Here is a 20,663-nt window from a genome sequence, read left to right as displayed (position 1 = left end):
ATGAAATCCTGGTGATGAATGAAAAACTGAAGAGCCACAGACAAACGGTTTCTAATTTTTAAAAGCATCTTTTTAAAACCCTGTTGGAAATGAAATGCTATGGAGAGATAAATGTATTGGAAAGGAAATGATCCATGCAGGAATTTGAGTTATGTTGTAATTTATAACCAAGTTTTTCCTCGACCAATTGAACATTTAATGCCATGGTTAAAAATAAAAATAAATTTAAATAAGCAGCAAATTCTTCTGATTCTGAGATCAGCAGCCTTCCAAATTCACAAAACTGTCCCCTAGTACAGAACTACAGTAAAACACATGCCCTGGCTATGTCCTGAGGTAGTATAAAATAATGATATACTATATCCAACTGCATCTGAACTATTATTTTAATCTGCTTTTCCAATCTGCATTACATGACCTCAACTGAGCCAAGCTTTCATTTCACATAAAAATGTGATTGTGACTCTAATCCACCCAACACACTGGTCAGGGGAAGAATAACCCAGGAACCAAGGGTGCAGCAGAGCCAGCTCTGACAGACACACCATCCCCCCCCCACCTTTTGTCTTTTCCAGCTCCCACCTCTTATATACTGCTCTGAAATACGTATTGCACTGGCCAAGTAATTGCACACACAAGTACTGCACTTATCTCTGAGCCTGGCTATTAGTATCTGTGGTGAAGAAACTTTTCCCTCCTAACCATTTATCAGCCAAGTCTATCCCAGTATACAATCCTTCGGGAGCTGAGTGCTAAGAGTCTGTGAGAATCTACTCAAAGAAACCCCAGAACAACAGCCCAGTCATAAATCAACTTAACTTTAAAAAGACTCCAGATCCACTGCTGAATTCAGAGCAAAGGAAAATGTAGCACCCAAAATGCAATCATAAGACATTAAACAGCATTTTTTCACTTTACACCACCTTCTCCTTTGGAATCGCTACTCTACAGAAATAACAACTAAACCTTTAGCCTGTGTTAGACATTGAGTCACCACATTGCCATAAAGCTCATGGTCTCTCTACAGTCATTATTTCTAGGCTTAAACACAGCAAATTTGACTGAGCAACTACTCAGTCTTAAGGCACCCATTACACCTTTTTGGACTGAATTTTTGAAGCAGTCCTTTTCAACTCTGCAGGGATGGCGGATCAATTAAATCAAGAAGTGGAAGTTAAGACTAGTAATTCATATCAACAACATATATAATACAAATATTCTGTCAAAACCAAGTATTTCCACTGTTCAAGAGTCAGAAACTGTTTCAGAGGGGCAAGGGCAGCAAATCACAGAACTGTTCTGGTTGGAAGAGACCTTTCAGGTCATCAAGTCCAGCCGTTAACCCAGCAGTGCCAGGTCACCACTAAACCATGTCCCTCAGCACTGCATCTACACAGCTTTGAAATCCTTCCAGGGATGGGGATTCTACCACTGCCCTTGGCAGCCTGGCCCAGGGCTTGACAACCCTTTCTGGGAATGGCTCTATGAAGTTTTGGTTGTAGTACAACACACATTTCTCCATGAACCACACATCCTTACTCCTCAGCACTCCTCAGCAACCTGAAGGTCTTGCTCAGACCGCAAAGGGCAGACAGCTGCTGCTAAAATCAAAATTTGACGTGAAACTTTGATAGACTTCCAAGGAAACTATATATTGCACAACTGCCAAGTGACTTTTTATGTAAAATAGCAACACTTGACGTCTCTCAACAACACTTTCTAAGACAACTGGCCTTTGACCTAAACTTGGATTATTGCAAAAACAAGACTCTCAAGGAGAACAAGTATTGTGTGTTTCTACACTCACACAATGGCATTGTCTTACTTTTAAAACAATACAGAATCAATTCTCCCAGCCCATTAAAAGCTAAAGAACTAACCCCTGCCCCTCTTTTGTTTTAATGACATCAAAAAGTTGAAAAGTGTGTTAAAACTAAGCTACAAGAACTTTAACAGTCAGTACTGAATTGCTCCTCCTCAACCAACACAATTCCTGGCTGCACACCTGAAGAATCTTCCTACTATGTGCCCTTGATATCAAGTTCTCTGACTTAGCAGATATCCCACAGAAAAGCTATCATTCTTCAAGGTTTTCCACACTCATGCTTGGAGATGGAAAATATTTCACCTAATTCCTAGTTAGAACTTCCCTCTGAAAAGCCTGCATGGAAAGGGTCAGTCCTAAAATGCGTGTTTTCACCCCTCTTTGTCACCATGTTCTGAGGAATCTGCTCTTTCAGAGAAAGTAGTATCTCCACTTAACACTTCTAGTGTATTTCTGGGTTGTAAGGATTACAAAGGTAATCCCTTACCTCACTGTCTGCACAACAGTGAAATTACAGTGATAGCACTGTTCAACAGGCTCCGCTTTGAAGATGAGAAAGAGGGCTGAAGACAAAGAGAGACAATTACACACAAAACCTGGAAAAGGCAGAACTAAAGCCTTCTTTTACCCTAAATGCCTGTTTTGCTTTGCTGTTAATTATAAAGGAGCAGCTTGGGCTTTGTAAGGAAGGGGCAGACAGCTCAATGATGGAAGAGGAATACAGGTGACATTTTAGTGGCCTTTGTTTCCAGCTCAGAGCTGCAGAAATCAAGTCGGGTGTGCTAAACTCCCAACCAACAAAGCAGCAGAACATCATGCAACACAATCCTCAAGAAAATACTCATTTTCAAATACTGCACAACTAATCCATTTTACATCTGAAAAACATTCACCATTAGATGTTTTCATAAGCATATTGATAGCTTTTAATCAACTTTTAAAAAATTAAACCATTTTGAGTGTGTTGTTGAATTCATTTAATTGTTAAGGAGCTTTGTAATTACAAAAATAAATTACGTATCTTTGCTAAAATGACACTGGAACAAGGAACAGTTAACTTTCTGAATCAATAACCCTGCACAAGGTAGAGAATAACATCCACAGTGGTTTTTCTACAGCTGAGACTTCCTTTGGATTGTTTATGTAGGATTTCAGAGACTTGGACAGATGAAAAAAAGACACCATAGGAAATAAAACATAGAAGTTAACCTTATGATATTCTGAATAAGGTACCAGCCACAACTCAATTAAACAGATCACAGGAATCAAAGGAAGAGACACTGCAGCTCCTGGACTAGCTCAGTTTTGTGTGTAAAGCAAGAACCTATTTGTGGATAAAATGAAAATATAGTATCTTACTCAGATGAACTCCACAGGGAAAGCAAATGAAGCCAAAAATAATAAAACCTAACATGACTGTGATCATCAAAATAGTAAACATAAGCCCCAAATGAAAGAGAGCTCTCCAGTATCAATTCCTGTGTGACACTTCCTACCCTGATACTATTCAGCCAGGCCAGGCAGGATAATGCCATGGCAGCAGAGAAGTCACTCTAAAGGCAAATATTCACTTGGCATGTTTCCTTGGCTGAATTGCCCAGGATTCTTTCCTGACAGCTCGCCACCCAGGTACATCTGATGGCCTTAAAGAATAGACTTCACTCCTACCCTCAGGCTCCCTGCCCAAAACCCAAATCACAAGCCATACTTGACATGGTAACAGCTACTGATTTTTTTTTAACACTCCTAGAAACACTATGCATTCTCCACTAACGTTTTGAACAAGTTTATACCACAGTTATACCAAGGGCCTATGAAAACACCAGCCACCACACATGCCACATGCTGCTCTGCCACCCGTCACATCTTGGGAGTTCTGTACCTCCTACCATACTTTACACCTCCAGCTCTTAGCTCCTGCAGGACCTGAGGGAACTCAGCATCTGGCATGGTTCTTCCTCAACACCAAGAATAATTCAGGGGGGCAAAGAAAGGGAAGGAGTATTTGGGGGTTAATGGTAGCTTCCCATATTCTGTGTGGCTGAAGCTGTTTTCAACAGATAAATGCAGAAACTGCTAAAATAAAAATAATTTTAACCTGATTTACAGCCTTTTCAACCAACATATTAAAAAAGGGAATTAGAAACCTGCACACAGTATGTAGTGAGACAGTTTTTTACAAGGACAAAATGCCATTCAATAGTCATTCACTAAAACAATCAAAAAAAAAAAGAGAGAGAATTCCAGTAGACATTTGCTCTACTTCCAGCCAGGGACTTGGTGAAAAGCCTCTATTTGAATTAACTTACACAAACCTTACACTGATGGTTGGGAAGGAAATACAGTGTGGAGTTTAATACTCAAGTAACAAAGTTAAGTAAGAGAGAACAATTTTCAAAATATTAATTATTGCACTGGATTGACCAATGCTTTGAGCAAACATGATGAGGTGTTTCACAGGTTTTCAACCTAATCTTACTTGCCTAAAAATAAGTATCAGCAGCAGTAAATGGTGATTCACTATCAATGAGTTTGTGGAAGCATACATGTATATGGCATAAAATATCTAAGAACATAAAACAAAGTAAATCCTATTAATTACAACCTAAAGGAAGATCTTTTTTTTTTTAAGGAGGTAAAAATAAAATACTATTAATATACCAAAAGAAAAATGTACAACATAGCACAAAAAAGCAAAATAGCATTTTCAGTTATCTACAATTTACCGCTTATGGTGAGAAACACTGTAATAAAGAGAGCTTAGATACAGTCATTAAACTTTGTTTTCAAGGGTTTTAAAATGCATGTGGAACAGTGACTAACACTTAGAGGGCTAACACTTCCTAAATCCCTCTGGCAGCTGCACAGACACTGTAGGTGGTCTAACAGCCTGTTTCAGAGAATGGCTTTGCTATTAAGAATGCCAATATGATGCCTGACCATGATTTATTACACTATAGTAGTCTACAGATAGGCTAGAATGGAAAACATACTGGTTTTGCTTGGCAATTAATAGATTTACAAACTGGAAAACCTCCCTCCCATACCCTGACACTGCAGAATGATATAAAACTCCAGTAACTTGGAAATGTAACCAGTTAACTAACTGCAAGGCCACACTAGCTGTTCACTTGGTAAGAGGCAAAGATAATTGAAAAACAGCTTAATGATGAATTAGTCTTTAGCAGACCACATACAGAAGAATAACTGTAAGACAAAGCACAAAACCTTAACCTCATCAGAAATACAAACTAACTTGGTTATAAAAGGAACAAAATCGTAACAAACTGGTCATTCTTTCCCATGAAATTTACTCCTGCCTGGCAGTAAAAGTTGGGTTTTAATTTCAGTTAGTACATTTTTCAGCTCCCAAAGCATCACATAGGACAGTGAATCACTACTATGCAGATCAGTGACTAAGAACCACTACTACACATGCCGTGTCCATTACAAACAGATTTAGGCAGGCCTCAGTGAGAACAAGCCCCTGTGATGTTAAAAATTTATTCAGCACCAAGCTGGAAAAAGGTCTGACATCACTACTTTGTATTATCCCTGAGTATCAGCATTCTCACTAAGCTGGGTAAATGACTGCCTACAGCAATGTCACTGGTCTCTGCTAGTTCTGGTAACACTAAAAATAGATGACAAAACCTTAGCTTGTCCAATTTGCCTCACATAGAGTAAGTGCGTGCAACTTTTCCTTACCTCTATTAATGGTCCCTGCAAGAGCGGTTTTAAAAGGAACTAAAAACCAACAATGCTTGGCAAAAGACAGGATAAATTAGTTTGACTCTTAAAAAGTCTCACCTAGGTAGATAAAAAACAGACCTTGAAGCACAGCATCACCTCACATCTCTGTTAGTACAAAATGAGGTAACGCTCGCTATCACCAGCACCCACTTAGATGTTACTTTGAATCCTGGCTTCCAATTTCCTTCTATTTGGTCAAATTCTGTCCAAAAGTATTGCTGTTTCTTCTGATTTTAAATTTTTCTCTCTTAACTGAAGATCCTTTTTTTTTATGCTGTCAATTACAATGAAGGGAAACTCATCTAGCTTTTTATACCATCCATTATAATAATTACACGTTTTATTGCATTTTCTGCTATTCACCTCCATTCGCAATGAACAATAGTGCTTTGAAGTGCAGAATAGTGCTCTGAAATGAAAATACAGCACTCTTCTCCTTCCAAGATCAAATATCCCATGTCCTTAAAGAGCTACAAGTCATTTTAATAGTATCCAATTTCTCAGTGATGCAATCAACTTACTTTTGGCAACATGGGTGTATCTCTCTTCTTTTTCTTCTCTGAATTAGGATCATCCAGAAGATCTGGCTCAAAAGTGTAGAGCTCTGTAAGTTCATTCATAGTAAAGTGACGTTCAACTTGCTGCTGGTCAACAACCCGGAAGGACAAGGACTGCTTGGTAACCTGACGATCATAGATCTTATCTTCCATTGTTCCCTACAAAACCCAAGACACTCATTGCATACAAATTCTGGACCTTCTTGTCATTCAAGAAAAAAATAGATACAAAATAGTCATAATAACAACATGACAATGCTGTGTTTTCCTCATTTCTCTGACTCTGTAATCTACAAACCACCACTATGCTAAGAAGTGACAATGAACCTTCACTACACAATGCTGCACCCGTTACAAATAGATTTAGGCAAGTCTCAGTGAAAGCAAACCATTCTCATCTTAGAAAACACTTTGCTGGAAAAAAGAAAGAAAACACACCTCCTGGAAGCAAACACAAAGTAATAAAACTTGTGCATGTGACAGATGTCATCTAGCTACTGCCTAGAGTAAGAAATGTGTTATTTCAATAGTGTTTTGAAAAGATCCAATTTTTGTTTAAATTCTCCAAAGTAGGATTATGAGCAAAAAAATGGCAATTTCCACAGCATGTACCTTATTTTGCTGTACAAAGGAAAACAGATACCATATCCCTGGAGTGGAGAGGATAGGGGAAGAGAAGTAGTGAAGTCTAATTCATCACAGCTGTGTATGAAAAATTAGATCCTTGATGAAAAGAAGGAAAATTACTTTTTCTTTAAAAAAAAGGTAAATAAAAAAGATGATGACTATGAGAAGTACAAGAACAGCACAGCCTGTACTGAACATCCTAATTTTAAAAGGATATCAACAGTTCAGAAGTGCACATAGAACCTACAAGAATAGACTGAAGCCTGAAGAAAAAACCATGCCTGACAGCAGCACGTTACAAAAATAATCTATTTAAGTTGGCAAGTGAATGAACAAAAGTACTGTCACTGGGAAAAGGTCTTCAGTCTATTCTCTAACACCTAAAGAACTGGAAGATGAAGCAAGATGCTTCCTAGCAGAATTACACTTACCAAAAAAGCACAGATCAGAGATCATAAGAGTTATTACACCTCTAACATCTGCAGGGTGTGATACAAGTGTTCAGATGATGACTGGATGCGTGTTTATCCAGAATTCTTTAGTTCCCTATGTTTTCCTTCCAGTTGGACTTTCCAAGGTCCCCAGACAAGAGGTCTTTAGAAGACAGCTACACTGAGCAAGCCTACTGCCTAACAACCACAGCCCGTTAACCTAAGAATTCTTAGTGATGAGCAGATTAAAAAAAGCTGAGAACATATATCCTGAGTCTGAATGTGTGAATCACTGCTAGAATTCCAGAATTAGTATTAGACAATATGTCAGACAAGGTGGGCTTAACAGGAAATCATTTCAGCTGTTAGTTAATTTGCCAATCTCTCCTCCAGGAGCTTTTTCAGTAGTCAACTGTGATCAGGTGAGGACTGGAAGATAACTGAATCAATGTGGACCATTACAGACTTCAAGACAAGGTCAAATAGTCACAAGTTTATGAACTGGTTTGTAGGACCAGAATGCATCACAAAAATACCAGAGAGAAACCTACCTGAGCCAAAAACCTGTACACAAACACAGGTTTGTTCTGGCCAAAGCGGTAAACCCTGAAAATACTCTGGATGTCATATGATGGGTTCCAAGAAGCATCAAAGATGATGACTCTGTTAGCAGCCACAAGATTGATTCCAAGGGAACCTGCTTTAGTGGATATGATAAACAAGCGGCCTCTGGAACAGAGAAAAGTTGCAACATTTTACCATTTTGGAAAGTAATAATTTAAAAATCACCCTTCTCATGTTGCTGTGTTACTGTGGAGTTGTTCATACACTAAAATAACTCAGAAACTTCATTAAAATACTGTATTAAGCATAAAACAGATGAAGATTTTACAAGGACAACACTTTCAGCAAAACATACGGTGCCAGATTCACAGATCAGGGCCTTCTGCAAACCAACTGTTAACAAGAAGTGCTGGCTAAGGAAAAATCTTAGGGTTTGCATTTTCAAACTCTAATAAAATTAGTTATATCAAATTAAACCATAATTTTAAACAGGCATACCCCATGCTCTAAAAGCTGCTTCCTGGCTAGCAAGCGTTCAGGATAACTCTAGAATGACTTTTTGATGCATCTGCTTTTTCTGAACACCATTTCTCTCAGGTTCAACTTAAAATGAGCTCTTGACAGATACCTGACAAAATAAACTATGGAAGAGTCTAGTTCACCTTTTTTTTTTGGTGGAAGCTTGTGGGGTTTGTTTGTTTATGATTTTCTGTACATTACAAGTGATTGCAACAGAAGGATGTATTTTATTTTTAAAACCAATCTAGGATCACGCCAACTTGGAAACATTGATATCTACCTGTCTATCCACTTGAGATTTGAAAGTGCCATGTTGTATAAATAGTGGATGGCTGGGAGAGACAATTCTGGAGACAGCTAAGAGAGCTACATGCCTCTGCCTGGCCAAGTGACTGCCTTCTCCTGGTCAAACCCCACAGGGCTCTGGCCTTCCTAGGTCCTTACAGCCTTTTTAAGTAACTGCAATTGATCCAAATTGCTTACAATCTAAACAAGAATGAAAACAGCAAGGAAACACTGAGCAAGTATTAATCAATACAAATGGAAGTAACCTCAGGCAACCAGAAACCTCTTGCTGTTCCACACTTTTTGTACATGTTCTGCACCTGCAGTATTTATTTGCCCAGCCTTAAGAGGTCAGTCATTAAGCTAATACAAGTAATTGGAGAGCAGCCCCGTGGAGAAGCACCTGGGAGTCCCGGTGGATAACAAGTTATCCATGGGTCAGCAATGTGCCCTTGTAGCCAAGAGGTCCAAGAGATCCAATGGGATCCTGGGGTGCATTAAGAGGACTGTGTCCAGCAGATTGAGGGAGGTTCTCCTCCCCCTCTACTCTGCCCTGGTGAGACCTCACCTGGAATATTGCATCCAGTTTTGGACTCCCCCGTTCAAGAGGGCCAGAGACCTACTCAAGAGTCCAGCAGAGGGATATAAGGATGATTAAGGGACTCCATGGAGCACTGCCCTATAAGGAGAGGCTGAGAGCCCTGGGGCTTTTTAGTCTGGAGAAGAAAAGACTGAGAGGGGATTTAATAAATGTTTATAAATATCTGAGGGCCGAGTGTCAAGAGGGAGGGGACCAGGCTCTTCTCAGTTGCACCCTGTGATAGGACAAGGGGCAATGGATATAAACTACAGCACAGGATGTTCCACCTCAACATGGGGAGGAACTTCTTCTCTGTGAGGGTCACAGAGCACTGGAACAGGCTACCCAGAGAGGTTGGGAGTCTCCTCCTCTAGAGACTTTCCAGACCCATCTGGATGCATTCCTGCGAGACCCACAATAGATTCCATGGTCCTGGTCTGGCAGGGGGTTTGGACTTGATGATCTCCAGAGGTACCTTCCAACCCCTAACATCCTGTGATCCTGTAACAAAGAAACATGGAACAACAGCAAGAGGAGGAGGAAAATCAAGTGTATATACCAGAGGAGATCTCACCTCACGTTAGTTTCATCATTAAATTCTTCAGCCCATTTCTTTCTTGACTGAGCTGTAGTTGAACCATCTAAGCGATAATAGTCAATGTTTCGGAACCATTTTCCTTCACCTATAAATGTAACAGATTGTTAAAAAGCTGACTGCCTAAGCAACCAGGCTGATAATGCTGGTTGTACACAACTCAATATAGCAATGCTTGGAACATTATGTAGTGCACTTACAGCAAACTATCAAATATGTAACACAACAGAAAAAAACAGCAATTGCATTTGTGATGACAAAGATCACCCACAAGCCTGCAACAGCTCCTACAAACAGAATGGTAGAGGTTGGAAGGGACCCTATGGAGAGTACTTTTCTCTGAAATTATTAAAAACCAGAAAAAAATATATGCTGTCAATACCATTTTACCTTGCAAAAAGTACCTAGCACCTATCACTGCCCATTTCCTTAATATTTTTGCCCTTTTCTTTGAGGACTTTTATTTCATATCAAATAATTGATGTTCTTGTAAAAAAAAAGTTTTATACAGACTGGAATTTAAAGACACAAATTACCAATCTAATTGTATGCCAAGGTTAAATTTTACTTGAAGTATTTAAAAAGAGCTGAGCTTTTTTGGGGTAGTTCCCCTCCTTTTTCACTATTTCTAATTGCATATACACATTTGTAATATTATACAATTTGTTAATACCTTAACTTGGAGCCAAAGATTATTTTTAAAAGTAACTAAACCTAGTATTTAAGCATTACAGAACTAATCATGTTTTTCTAATTAATCTGTGTAGTTTAATGTTGCAGAGTTCGGGTCACTAAATCTCTCCCACTCAAACAGCATTTGTAAGTAAATACTCCAAAGGAGATTTCGAAAGTCAAGCTCTAATCATTCTGCAACTGAAATACAGAAAAAGCACTTTGGATTTAATTACCCTGTGAGTTATGGCTAGTTCTTACCAGCTGAGATAGAAAAAGACAATTACATCTAATGGAAGACCTTTCTTGTCTCCCCAGTTCACAAGTAACCTCTTATTTTCTTTGTCCATCAAGTTATGTGTACACAGAATGAGTCACACAGTGCCACCAATTAAGGAGAACACAGCATTTTTAGGAGACAGCACTGTTCAGTACAATCAACTATGAAAACAGGTTGAGTTATACATCAAGAAGGCCTCTATATGGTGAATCTTGGTATGATACTCTAATTGCTTAACAAAAGAACCCAACCCTCTAAAATCTTATCTCAGGCTAAAGGCACCAATGCCACAAAATACAGACAACATCTGAAGATGACGCATGTTCAGAAGCTAAGGAGGCAACAACCAGAAACAGTAAATCTGTGAGAGAGACTGGAGATCTTCATCTAACCACAGTGTTGGTATCACTAAGCCACATTCTCTTATGTAACTGTTGAACATGTTTACACCTCAAAAATATGTGAAAGAAATGGCAGATTCAAAAGAATGTCTCAATCACCACGCATCAGGAAGTGAAACTTCGCATAAAGATCAACTGCATCATCAGGAGCTCAGGGAGGATTTCACAGAGTAACAGAACACCCTATACAGAGGTCATGTCTGGCTAGTGAGAAATTCCTTGCCATTTGAGCATCACCAGAATAATTAATTCAGTATTCCTCTCCCTTCTGAAATCCATAAGGCAATCTACTGCAGTATATATGAAGCCTAAATTCACATTTTGCAAGACTTGCAGCTTGTTTTAAAGCAGCCTAATTCTCTTTCATTATCTCTCCCAGTAGGAAGGATCAGGATTTGCCACACATCACCGTGTAACATCATTTTGGTACAGAATGTAATGTAATACCTTCTCTCCTTTCAGATGAACATTTCATCTGCTCAGGCTTTATCAAGCACAGAAGATATAGAATAAAATCAGAAGCAAAAGTCCACATTGGGATAGCAGAAAACACCACAGAGGAGACTAATACTCCTGCCAACTTCAGGAGTAGAACAGAGCATACAGCAATTGTAATAAAAATCAATGACTGAATCAGTTCCCTTTGGACTGAACAGAGACTTGTAGAATAGTTATTAGCTCTACAATTGTTCAAGGTGACACTCACCTTTATAAATAGGAGGCTTATCTTTGTCAGTTTTCTCCCTGTTGGCCAGCTCCAGAAAATCTTCTATCAAATCCAGAGATATTAGAGACTGGCTAAACACTAGGCTGAAAACAGAAATAGGGAAACACACAATTCACCTCTGAAGTTCTTTATATTATTGTATTGCTTTCTTTTTCTTACCTTCTCACTCTGATACTACTTCTGAGACAAAACAGCTTTTGCAGACACAGAAAGAATGCAAGAATGGGAAAACTCACTGGTAATTAATGCAGCATGTTCATTTGCTTCAGAAAAATGAGCTACAGCATTATGAGAACTGAATGAAGAACACTGTCACACTTTCAGGTGTATAAAGGTCATGAGAAATATTTCTTACACTTTGTCTCCAAGCTCCTCTGCCATTCGAAGTATTTCAAAGAGAAGTACCATTTTCCCTGAATGTTCCAACACTTCAGCATCTGCATCAGTGACAAAATCTTTGTACCAATCTGGTGCTGGGCTACCAGGATTAGAAGAGGATGTAGCTCTTCCTATAAAAAAGCAAAAATAACCAAGATAATTAAGACAGACAGACAGAAAGAGAAAGAAAGACAGACAGACATGGTCTGAATTTAGATATTTTGAAATGTCAACTACAGAATTGTTTTCTCATTATTAGGCTTAACTGGCATAAAAAGAGTTACCTAGGCAAATCAAAAACACTGCTTGTACTATTACAAGATTAGCAGTTATCAGTATCACAAGTCATCAATAAGAGGCACAAATCCCCATTTTTTGCTGCAGGCTATTTGGACAAATATTTCTACCATCTCCATCTTGTTCCCTAAGGCTACTTAATACCAGCTTTGTTTCCAAACAAGCATGCATCTTTGAAAACTCATCCATAAATGTTACAGCCATTGAAAGTAAGTTTTCCATAGAGAAAATTATTTTGAATAACCAAAGAAACCTAATGTGCTGTGCGAAAAACCTATCTCTGCAGAAGGGCTTCTGCCAACTGCAGGGAGAGAGCAAGTCTTCCCACAAACCTCCTCTGGTGCATCAGTAAATGACGGCTTAGAGATCGTGCAGCTACATTAAACTGAAGGCTGTATGAGAGGTAAGTATTTAAGTGATCGACATACAGAAGGATCCTGCCTATAATGCAAGTGAGTACTTTAATCCATTTAATCTGTTTCTGCAGGTATTTTACACACACTCTTCCCCCCTGTCATTGGGATGGGGACCTCTCAACAAAATATTCTCACTTCAACAGTCTCCTAAAATTCATGTATTTAGGGGAAGTGATTAAACACACAATAAATGATACAGTCAGAAAACCAGCTCTATGATACTAGGTAAGACAAAAGCTAGGTTATTAAAGGAAAATCCAAACCTGAAATGTACAGATACAAGCAGTCTGAGTAACAATCTCCTGAAGTCTTGTATTCCTGCTCTATTCTGTTTGCTCAACATTCATTTCAAATGCCAGACCAGCAACCAATGACACGTGTTTCTTCACCTTCCCATTACTCTCTCACCAATATGTTTACTTTGACTCAGTTTGTATTTATGATTCCAAAATACTAACTGTGCAGCTTCTCTGCCACAAGAACACCGAGTTCTAAACTGATGCCCCTTGTTGTACCAGGGTGAGTGTATCACAAGTAGTGGCAGCTGTAAGCATAGAAGCACTCATGAAATTAAGGTCCTTATTCTCCATTCTGCAGCAAAGCTGAATTCCTGACGGCCTCTCAAATCGCTTTTTGCAAACCGAAGCTGCCTTGTATTTTATTTACTTGCTCGTTATACTCACCTTCATCTGGTTTTGTCACAGATGAAGGGTTGTTTCCAAGATCTTCTACATTTCCTTCTCCACCTCCACGAGACCTTGAATTCCACACTTTAATGACTTCAACATCATTATCACTGCCACTTCCACTTGAGCTGCACTCTTTCTTCACTTTTTTCCCCTTGGATTTTTTTTTCCTAGAAAGGTAACACCGTAGGCCCCATTATTTTTCACAAACTCTAGAGCCAGAGAACATGTTCTCACAGAGAATGAAAAAAAAATTTTAAAATGTAAAAAAACTACACCCAAAACCCCAACCCAACCCAAAAAACCCCACACCAAACCCACACATTTATAGAAGCTCTATGATGGAAGTAAATCCAAACCCAGCAAGAAATAAAAGCTCAATTACTTGGTATAATCATCAGAACTTAAGCTCATTGACGCTTCCTCAGAATCTGAAGCTATGAACTCATCCAGACTGTCTTCATCAAAATAGCCCTCAAAAGAGAAAAAACAGAAATTTCATTAAGTTTGTTCATCCAGAAGCTTCGATTAAACAAACAATGGTTAAGTTCTACAAAGGGTTGGCAAAATGTTTTAAGAATGACAACATAGCCAGAAACGAAAATATGACAAAACCAGCAGCAAAATTACCCCACAGCAACAAAGATTTCCATTAATTTGACGAAACTTTACCTACCATTTGGCAAAACTTATTTGGAAAGTTCTCAATACAGAGTATTTTGATATATCTAATTTACCTTATTTTCTTTGCTAATATAGTCCAGCTGCAAACACCAAGGGTGAGTCCAGATTCTGCTCAACATCTGGAAATCCTGGAATAGTTTAGCTCCAGCTTTGCCTCTTCCACCTTCATTGCCACCACCTACACCTGACAATAAAGTTCAGGTTTTAGAGTAAAACCTTTGCCACGTACTGTTCAATCCCTCAGCACAGTACTGAGTGTTCTTTCCAGATGCACATCATATTGTAACGTCTCTTGTAAAACAGGTCAAATTACTGAGTCACAGGCATTTTTTTTCCTAGTTAAAGTTGTCAAAATTAGATTTTCCCCTTTTTCTTGATAATGAGAAACATGATTACATTTTTTACATGAAAGCACTTTTCTCCCCAGTACAGGACTGAATCCAAATCCTCTTAAACGGACAGTCATGTCTATTTAGGTTTTATAAAAGCAGACCAAGGTAGAAAAATAAAACTGGCATTTAGGTTTCAATGAACTCAGCTCACTATTTTGAGCTACCTTTATTTAGTGACTTGAATTTCTGCAGTATTCTGTTAAAACAAAGAATCTGAAAAAGCCCAGCCTATTTCTTCATTGTCCAAGCACAAATTAGTGCAAAGCAGTACAACATAGAGAGTTAAAAGTCTTTTTTTAGTCTCAGTTTCTCATTAAGCAGCACACTGACTTTAAGTTCTTGAAACAGACCGGTTTTAGTATTTACTGTATATATCATCTAAGGCATGCAAACCTGCAAGACAACTTTTCCTGCATTTATCAAATGTGTATGGCAAAATACACACAAAGCTTATTCTGTGCACAAGACAATCGCAGTAATGTCCAAGAGTGTAAATCATAGAATAGTTTGGGTTGGAAGAGACCTTAAACATCATCTAGTCCCAACCCTGTGCCATGGGCAGGGACACCTCCTCCTAAACCAGGCTGCTCCCAGGCAGCCTTGGCAGCTTTTTTCCCCTCTAAAAGAGGCCATTTGTCTTTCCTTTCTCTTGCTTCCCCTCTTCTTTCTCCTATTGTCTCTGGCACTTACAGAGCTGACCCAAGTGGCAGGACACTAACTCAACATGCAGACGGAGAAAACAGACAATGCTTTCTGCTCATTTAGGGAGCCGCCCACAAGGGACTGATAAGTTGTGAAATGGTACAACTCCTTTTGACAAATGCAAATAAACTCAAATTATTTTGCTGAGCCCTTGAATTCAACATAGATGAATCAAACTGCCTGTTAGGCAGCACACTGTCTTATAGCTAGTTACACATAGAGTATGGTAATAAATTAATGGCTCCACTAACGCAGCAAATTCAAAAGGTCACTGTAGCAGGCGTTTTGCCAGAGCAAGCCTTTCTCTTAACAGCCATTGGACCACGAGCTGCTTCCTCTCATCTGCTGCTTGATTTATTAAATAAGGAAGTATGGAAAGCCATTGTACATAAAAGAATTCCATACAGAGTGAGAGAAAAACAGTTGTAAACATAGAGCACTAGCTCTCATGCTAATCACTGGTCTGTGAAAGATTTACACTGCTATCTAAAAGCACAGCAGATGAACAAAGTTGGTATTGGGAGAGTGAAATTACAAACCAGCCCTGCTTTCTATTGGAAATGGGCCAAAGCCTACCAAACTACCCCAACTGTTGTGATTTAACTGTTTTGTGATAAAACTGTTGTGATTTACAACAATTCAATCTAAATCATTTAGATGTACGCCTGTAAATAGCTAATGCTTATCATTTTTAAGCTACTAGCTTTTGGACGGCATTTAGCATGCTGCAAAAACAAACAGAACACAAACTATCTGCTTTTCAGAACATTTCTATACAGAAAAGCCAACAGAACAGACAGAAGTACAGAGCTAATTAGGAATCAGAGCTACACATAGCTTTGGGTTTATATATTGCTTTAAGCGACTATTAACGCAAGAAGGAGAGAGGTTGGTTATTTTATATATTTAAAAATAAAATACAGCTTATACTTCCTTTAGAGCAAATAGGCAAAGACACCAGGTGGAATTTATGCACTGGATTATTAATGGAGGTATCAGCAGAAATTACTTTCACTGCTCCTTCAAAACTCTTCCCTTCTATAATTTAACCAAATAGAGGCACTAGACAAGAGAACTGTGGAAAGGAAGACTAGCTGGCTGTTTGTTCAGATCACAGACTGCACAATCCAGAATATAAAGTCAGTAAGACAACACAAGGAGTTTTATACTCCTATAAATCATGGCTTAATATGAGATGCAATTAATCTTTCTTGTACTAAACTTGGGAGTGTAACCAGAATAGAAAAACAGACTTTAAAAAATGAGAGGGGCAGAAACCCATCAGCAACAGACAGACATCTAAAGACAGGTGGTTTACCATGTTCAGAAAATCCCTTAATAAACTGACACAACATATTATAGAGTATGTTTTATAATTACTGCAACAAGTGAACACACACTTCAGGCCTTCAGAAAATCCTATCAGCAGAGCCTTGAACATTCTTCACTGAGAAATTCAACCCCTGATCATTAAATCAATTATTTCAGACATAATTTTAAAAACAGAATTGCTCCAGAACCCTATAACTCCTGATGAGGAATCTGGCTGCATGTACATATGTTTTCTGTGGTAGAGAAAACCTCACCAAGAGCTCCTTGTGTTTACCACTGCGCTCGTCTGCGGTACACAGGTGTACATCACTCAGAAGTGTTGATATTCCATTGCCTTGACAAACTAAAAACACAAGCTCAGTGGCTTATCTCTAATAGAAATCTTCAGCATGGCAGCCCAAAGTAATATCTTGTGGGGTTTGGGGTTTTTCCTTACACATCCTTTTCATTAAATAGATGTACATTCTATTTGGAAGTTGCAAGTCCCCAAGACAGATCAGTTAAGACCATACTGAAAGTTGAGGAAAAGCGTGGCCATTGTGAAAACCAGACTTGAGGGTTTTGAGAACTAAAGAACAGATAGTTCCTTCCACAAAAGAGCCAGTATTTGACAACTAACAGCTTCAGCTAGCACAATGACAAAAGGAAACTGCAGGGCTTGGCAGGGTGCTTACACCACTACAGATGGTGTACACCACTACCACCCCAGATGGTTGGGGCAAAATGGTAAGTATGGAAAGATTTCATTGTAATAGCCACCATTGTACTTTATTTTATGAAGCATGGATGGGTTTGTTCTTTTTGCATGGAGGCAAAGCAAACCATGAACTGCAGTTGTGCATTATGAAAGATTTTTGGAAAATAAAGTTATTTTCAAATCCCCCCCCCTCCTTTCACCACCACCTCCCCTTTCCCACCATATCTGCCCCTTTTCCACCCCCCACCCCCCCATTTTCCTCCCACCCCAGGTGTGGCCACTTTGCCCTCCCCGCCCACTCCCCTCTTTAATCCCCGCCGGGAAGGCAGAAACCATAAACTGAGCCCATCTGGGCTGAAGGATCCTCCTCCTCTCATCCCTGGTGAGTCTCCATGGTGCACACTGGGTGACTGGGGTGGGGACAAAGGATGGGGGGCCTACTGGCCCCCCCGATAGGTAAGAAGATGGTTGATGACCATGCCAGTATTGTCTACGGGTACTGGCTGGGCCTCCTTACTGGGGCTGCACTCCACTGTGTGGTACCTTGGCTGGTTGAGGTTCTTGCATCTGGCTCTGGGTGAAAAAATGGTAGTGGTGGAGCAGAAGCTGTTTAGGCAGGGTGAAGGATAGTGTAGAAGGAGCAGGGGCTGCTTTGGGAAGATGAAGGGCTGTGGTGGTGGGTGAGCAGGAGCTGCTGTGGACACTTCCTCATGAGGAATAATGATGATTATGGCTCAAACAGATACCTATATTATTGTTATATCAAAGCAGTACACACTTAAGGACAAAGGACTTGCCATGTGAAAATTAGAAGGAGTTATATAAAATCATTTTTATCCAGTATTTGTTAGATGAATAGAAAGTATAATGATCTAGTTTTAAGAGGAGTGACAAAATAGATGCAGGGAGGAACTTACGATCATGAAAGCTGCCATGGGAAGGGTAAACCTTCTATGGATTGAGGGTTTTGTGAAAGTGATCCTCTAAGCTAAATCACTTTATTTTAATGCCAGAAACGCATTGTGTAGCTTAGCCTGTCTATGTTCAAAAGGTGAATCTCTGGGGAGGCCTAATAGCAGCCTTCCAGTACCTGAAGGGTGTTAAAAGAAGTATGGAGAGACTGTTTACAAAGGCCTGCAGGGACAGGATGAGGGGCAATGGCTTCAAACTAGAGAAAAGCAGATTTAGATTTGATTAGCAGATTTAGATTAGAAACAGGTTCATTACTATGAGGGTGATGGAACACTGGAACAGGCTGCCAAGAAGGAACCCGATCTAGTTGAGAATGCCCCCTGCTGACTGTAGAGGGGGTTGGACTAGATGACCTTTGGAGGTCCCTTCCAACCCAGACCATTCTATGATTCTAACAAGACATTAAATTAATTATGTTTTGTTTAGAGAAGAAAGAACAGAGAGATGAACCAAAACCTGAAGGTGGACTAATGTTAAGAGATGTAAATTAATCCTCCAAAAAATATTTTTATGTACAACCAGATAGAGCAGATAAAGACATATACAGAGCCTACAATATACATGAAAACCCCAGCCAATGTACCAACTATGGCAAATAGCCCCTTATTGAATGACCATCAACCTCAGGCACATACCTGTCAAATGATCCAAGTAGTATTGGTAGAGTTTGCACTGAATGGGTGTCATTCGAACTTCCAGAACGTACTCATACTTTGGTGGGAGGAACTTTGTTAATGCTGTGTAATCTTTCCTCTGTAATTTTACAAACAGTACTTCAGTTACAAACATGAAAACAACTACAGAGAGCATAACAGCTTCTGGCATCTAAAACAGCAAAGCACCACGCATAAATTACAATGATTTAGATGCTTTCCAACCACAAGGGGAAAAAAAAATAGCCCACTGACTACAACCCAATTATAGGCACTGTCTGCAGAAGCCCATCTTACCTAGTAAATGCAGTTGTCTAATCAAAAGTACATGACCTGTTAACCCCATGACCCAGTTCCAAGTTCTTCCAAAGTGGACTGCAGCTTCAATAGCTGCTCTGGTAACTGCTTTTTCTGTGTTTTGTTTTCCTTTAAATACCGGAACCTTTTTCGGGGGAAGGCATGGGTAAGTCAAGCTGCTGCTATCAACGTTTGTATCACAGATGAACCCAGCTTAATTGTTTCCTGGTTTCTGAACACTTGCTTGGAGTAATGCTTGAGTGAAGGATCAAGAGCACAGGTCTTCTGAGGAGCAGCTGAGGGAACTGGGCTTGTTCAACCTGGAGAAAAGGAGGCTCGGGGGAAACTTTCTGGCTTCCTACAACTCCCTGAAAAGAGGCTAGAGCCAGGGGGGAATTGGGTCTTTTCTCCCAAGGAAAAAGCAATAGGATGAGAGGAAACAACCTCAAGTGTTCAGGGGAGGTTTAGGTTGGATATGAGCAAAAAATTTCTTCCCCAAAAGGGTCGACCAGCCCTGGAACAGGCTGCCCAAGGCAGCGGTGGCGTCACTATTCCTAGAGGTATTTGTAAGCCATGCAGCTGTAGTGCTGAGGGACAGAGTTTGGTGGACTTGTTAGTGCTGGGTTAATGGATGGATTTGATTATCTTAAAGGCCTCTTCCAACCAAAGTGATTGTAAAATTTACTTTTTTTTTTGACTCTCATACTAGTTTATTTCTCTCCACCTACTGCTTCATCCAAACAGTGCTTTACTGATCCTAACTGAGAGACCACACATAGGAGTCAAGTAATCTTCATAAGAGCTAATCTGTCTGCACTGTGCTGCATAAACTACTTGGCTGCAGAATAACTTCAGCCAGCTTGCTGCAACAGGAGCCAGCAGACAGGTCCCACCCAGCACTCAAGATTGTCAACCATGTGGGCCTTACTATTATCTACCAGTGCAGCAAGAAGCTCTCATGAGAGCATTCTTTAGGAACTGAGTTGTTTTCTTCCCAGGACATTATATAGTATCCTGAAAAGCAAAAAGGAGAGATGCTCCCTATGGACAGGATCTGCTCTGCATAATACCCTGAGAGAAAATCATCTGGGCTCCAGGGTGCCCAGTATCTGAAGACACACAAGATTTACTTGCAATATGTCTTCCTCTTCTCCTGTTTCTGTTGTTCTACTGCTGTACAGATGTGAAGTATTATGTACATGACCCTCTCACTACTATTTCTATTTCCATGATCATAATTGTACAATAGGAAGTTCTTTATCAGCCTTACACACTGCCATAAACATTTTATTTCACAGAATTGTAGGAGTTGGAAGGGACCTCTGGAGATTATCTAGTCCA

The 20,663-nt window shown here is 39.6% G+C and overlaps 1 protein-coding gene across 2 annotated transcripts in view; it reads right to left on the bottom strand.

Annotated features, from left to right (window-relative positions):
• ATRX (ATRX chromatin remodeler) overlaps positions 1-20,663 on the bottom strand; it is an 84,053-nt gene that overhangs the window by 6,190 nt on the left and 57,200 nt on the right. For both annotated transcript variants that reach the window (XM_054169460.1, XM_054169461.1), the window contains 9 exons: positions 19,008-19,125; positions 14,331-14,461; positions 13,979-14,067; positions 13,591-13,763; positions 12,172-12,325; positions 11,796-11,899; positions 9,716-9,824; positions 7,745-7,922; positions 6,100-6,294 (listed from right to left, as the gene is read on the bottom strand). In XM_054169460.1, coding sequence (XP_054025435.1) covers positions 6,100-6,294; positions 7,745-7,922; positions 9,716-9,824; positions 11,796-11,899; positions 12,172-12,325; positions 13,591-13,763; positions 13,979-14,067; positions 14,331-14,461; positions 19,008-19,125 — 1,251 coding nt within the window. The remainder of the gene's footprint in view (positions 1-6,099; positions 6,295-7,744; positions 7,923-9,715; positions 9,825-11,795; positions 11,900-12,171; positions 12,326-13,590; positions 13,764-13,978; positions 14,068-14,330; positions 14,462-19,007; positions 19,126-20,663) is intronic.

This window comes from Dryobates pubescens, chromosome 18 (genome assembly GCF_014839835.1).
Source record: "Dryobates pubescens isolate bDryPub1 chromosome 18, bDryPub1.pri, whole genome shotgun sequence".
NCBI classification, from domain to species: Eukaryota; Metazoa; Chordata; class Aves; order Piciformes; family Picidae; genus Dryobates; species Dryobates pubescens.
Note: the sequence above shows the minus strand (reverse complement) of the source record. Positions and strands in the feature narration are given on the sequence as shown.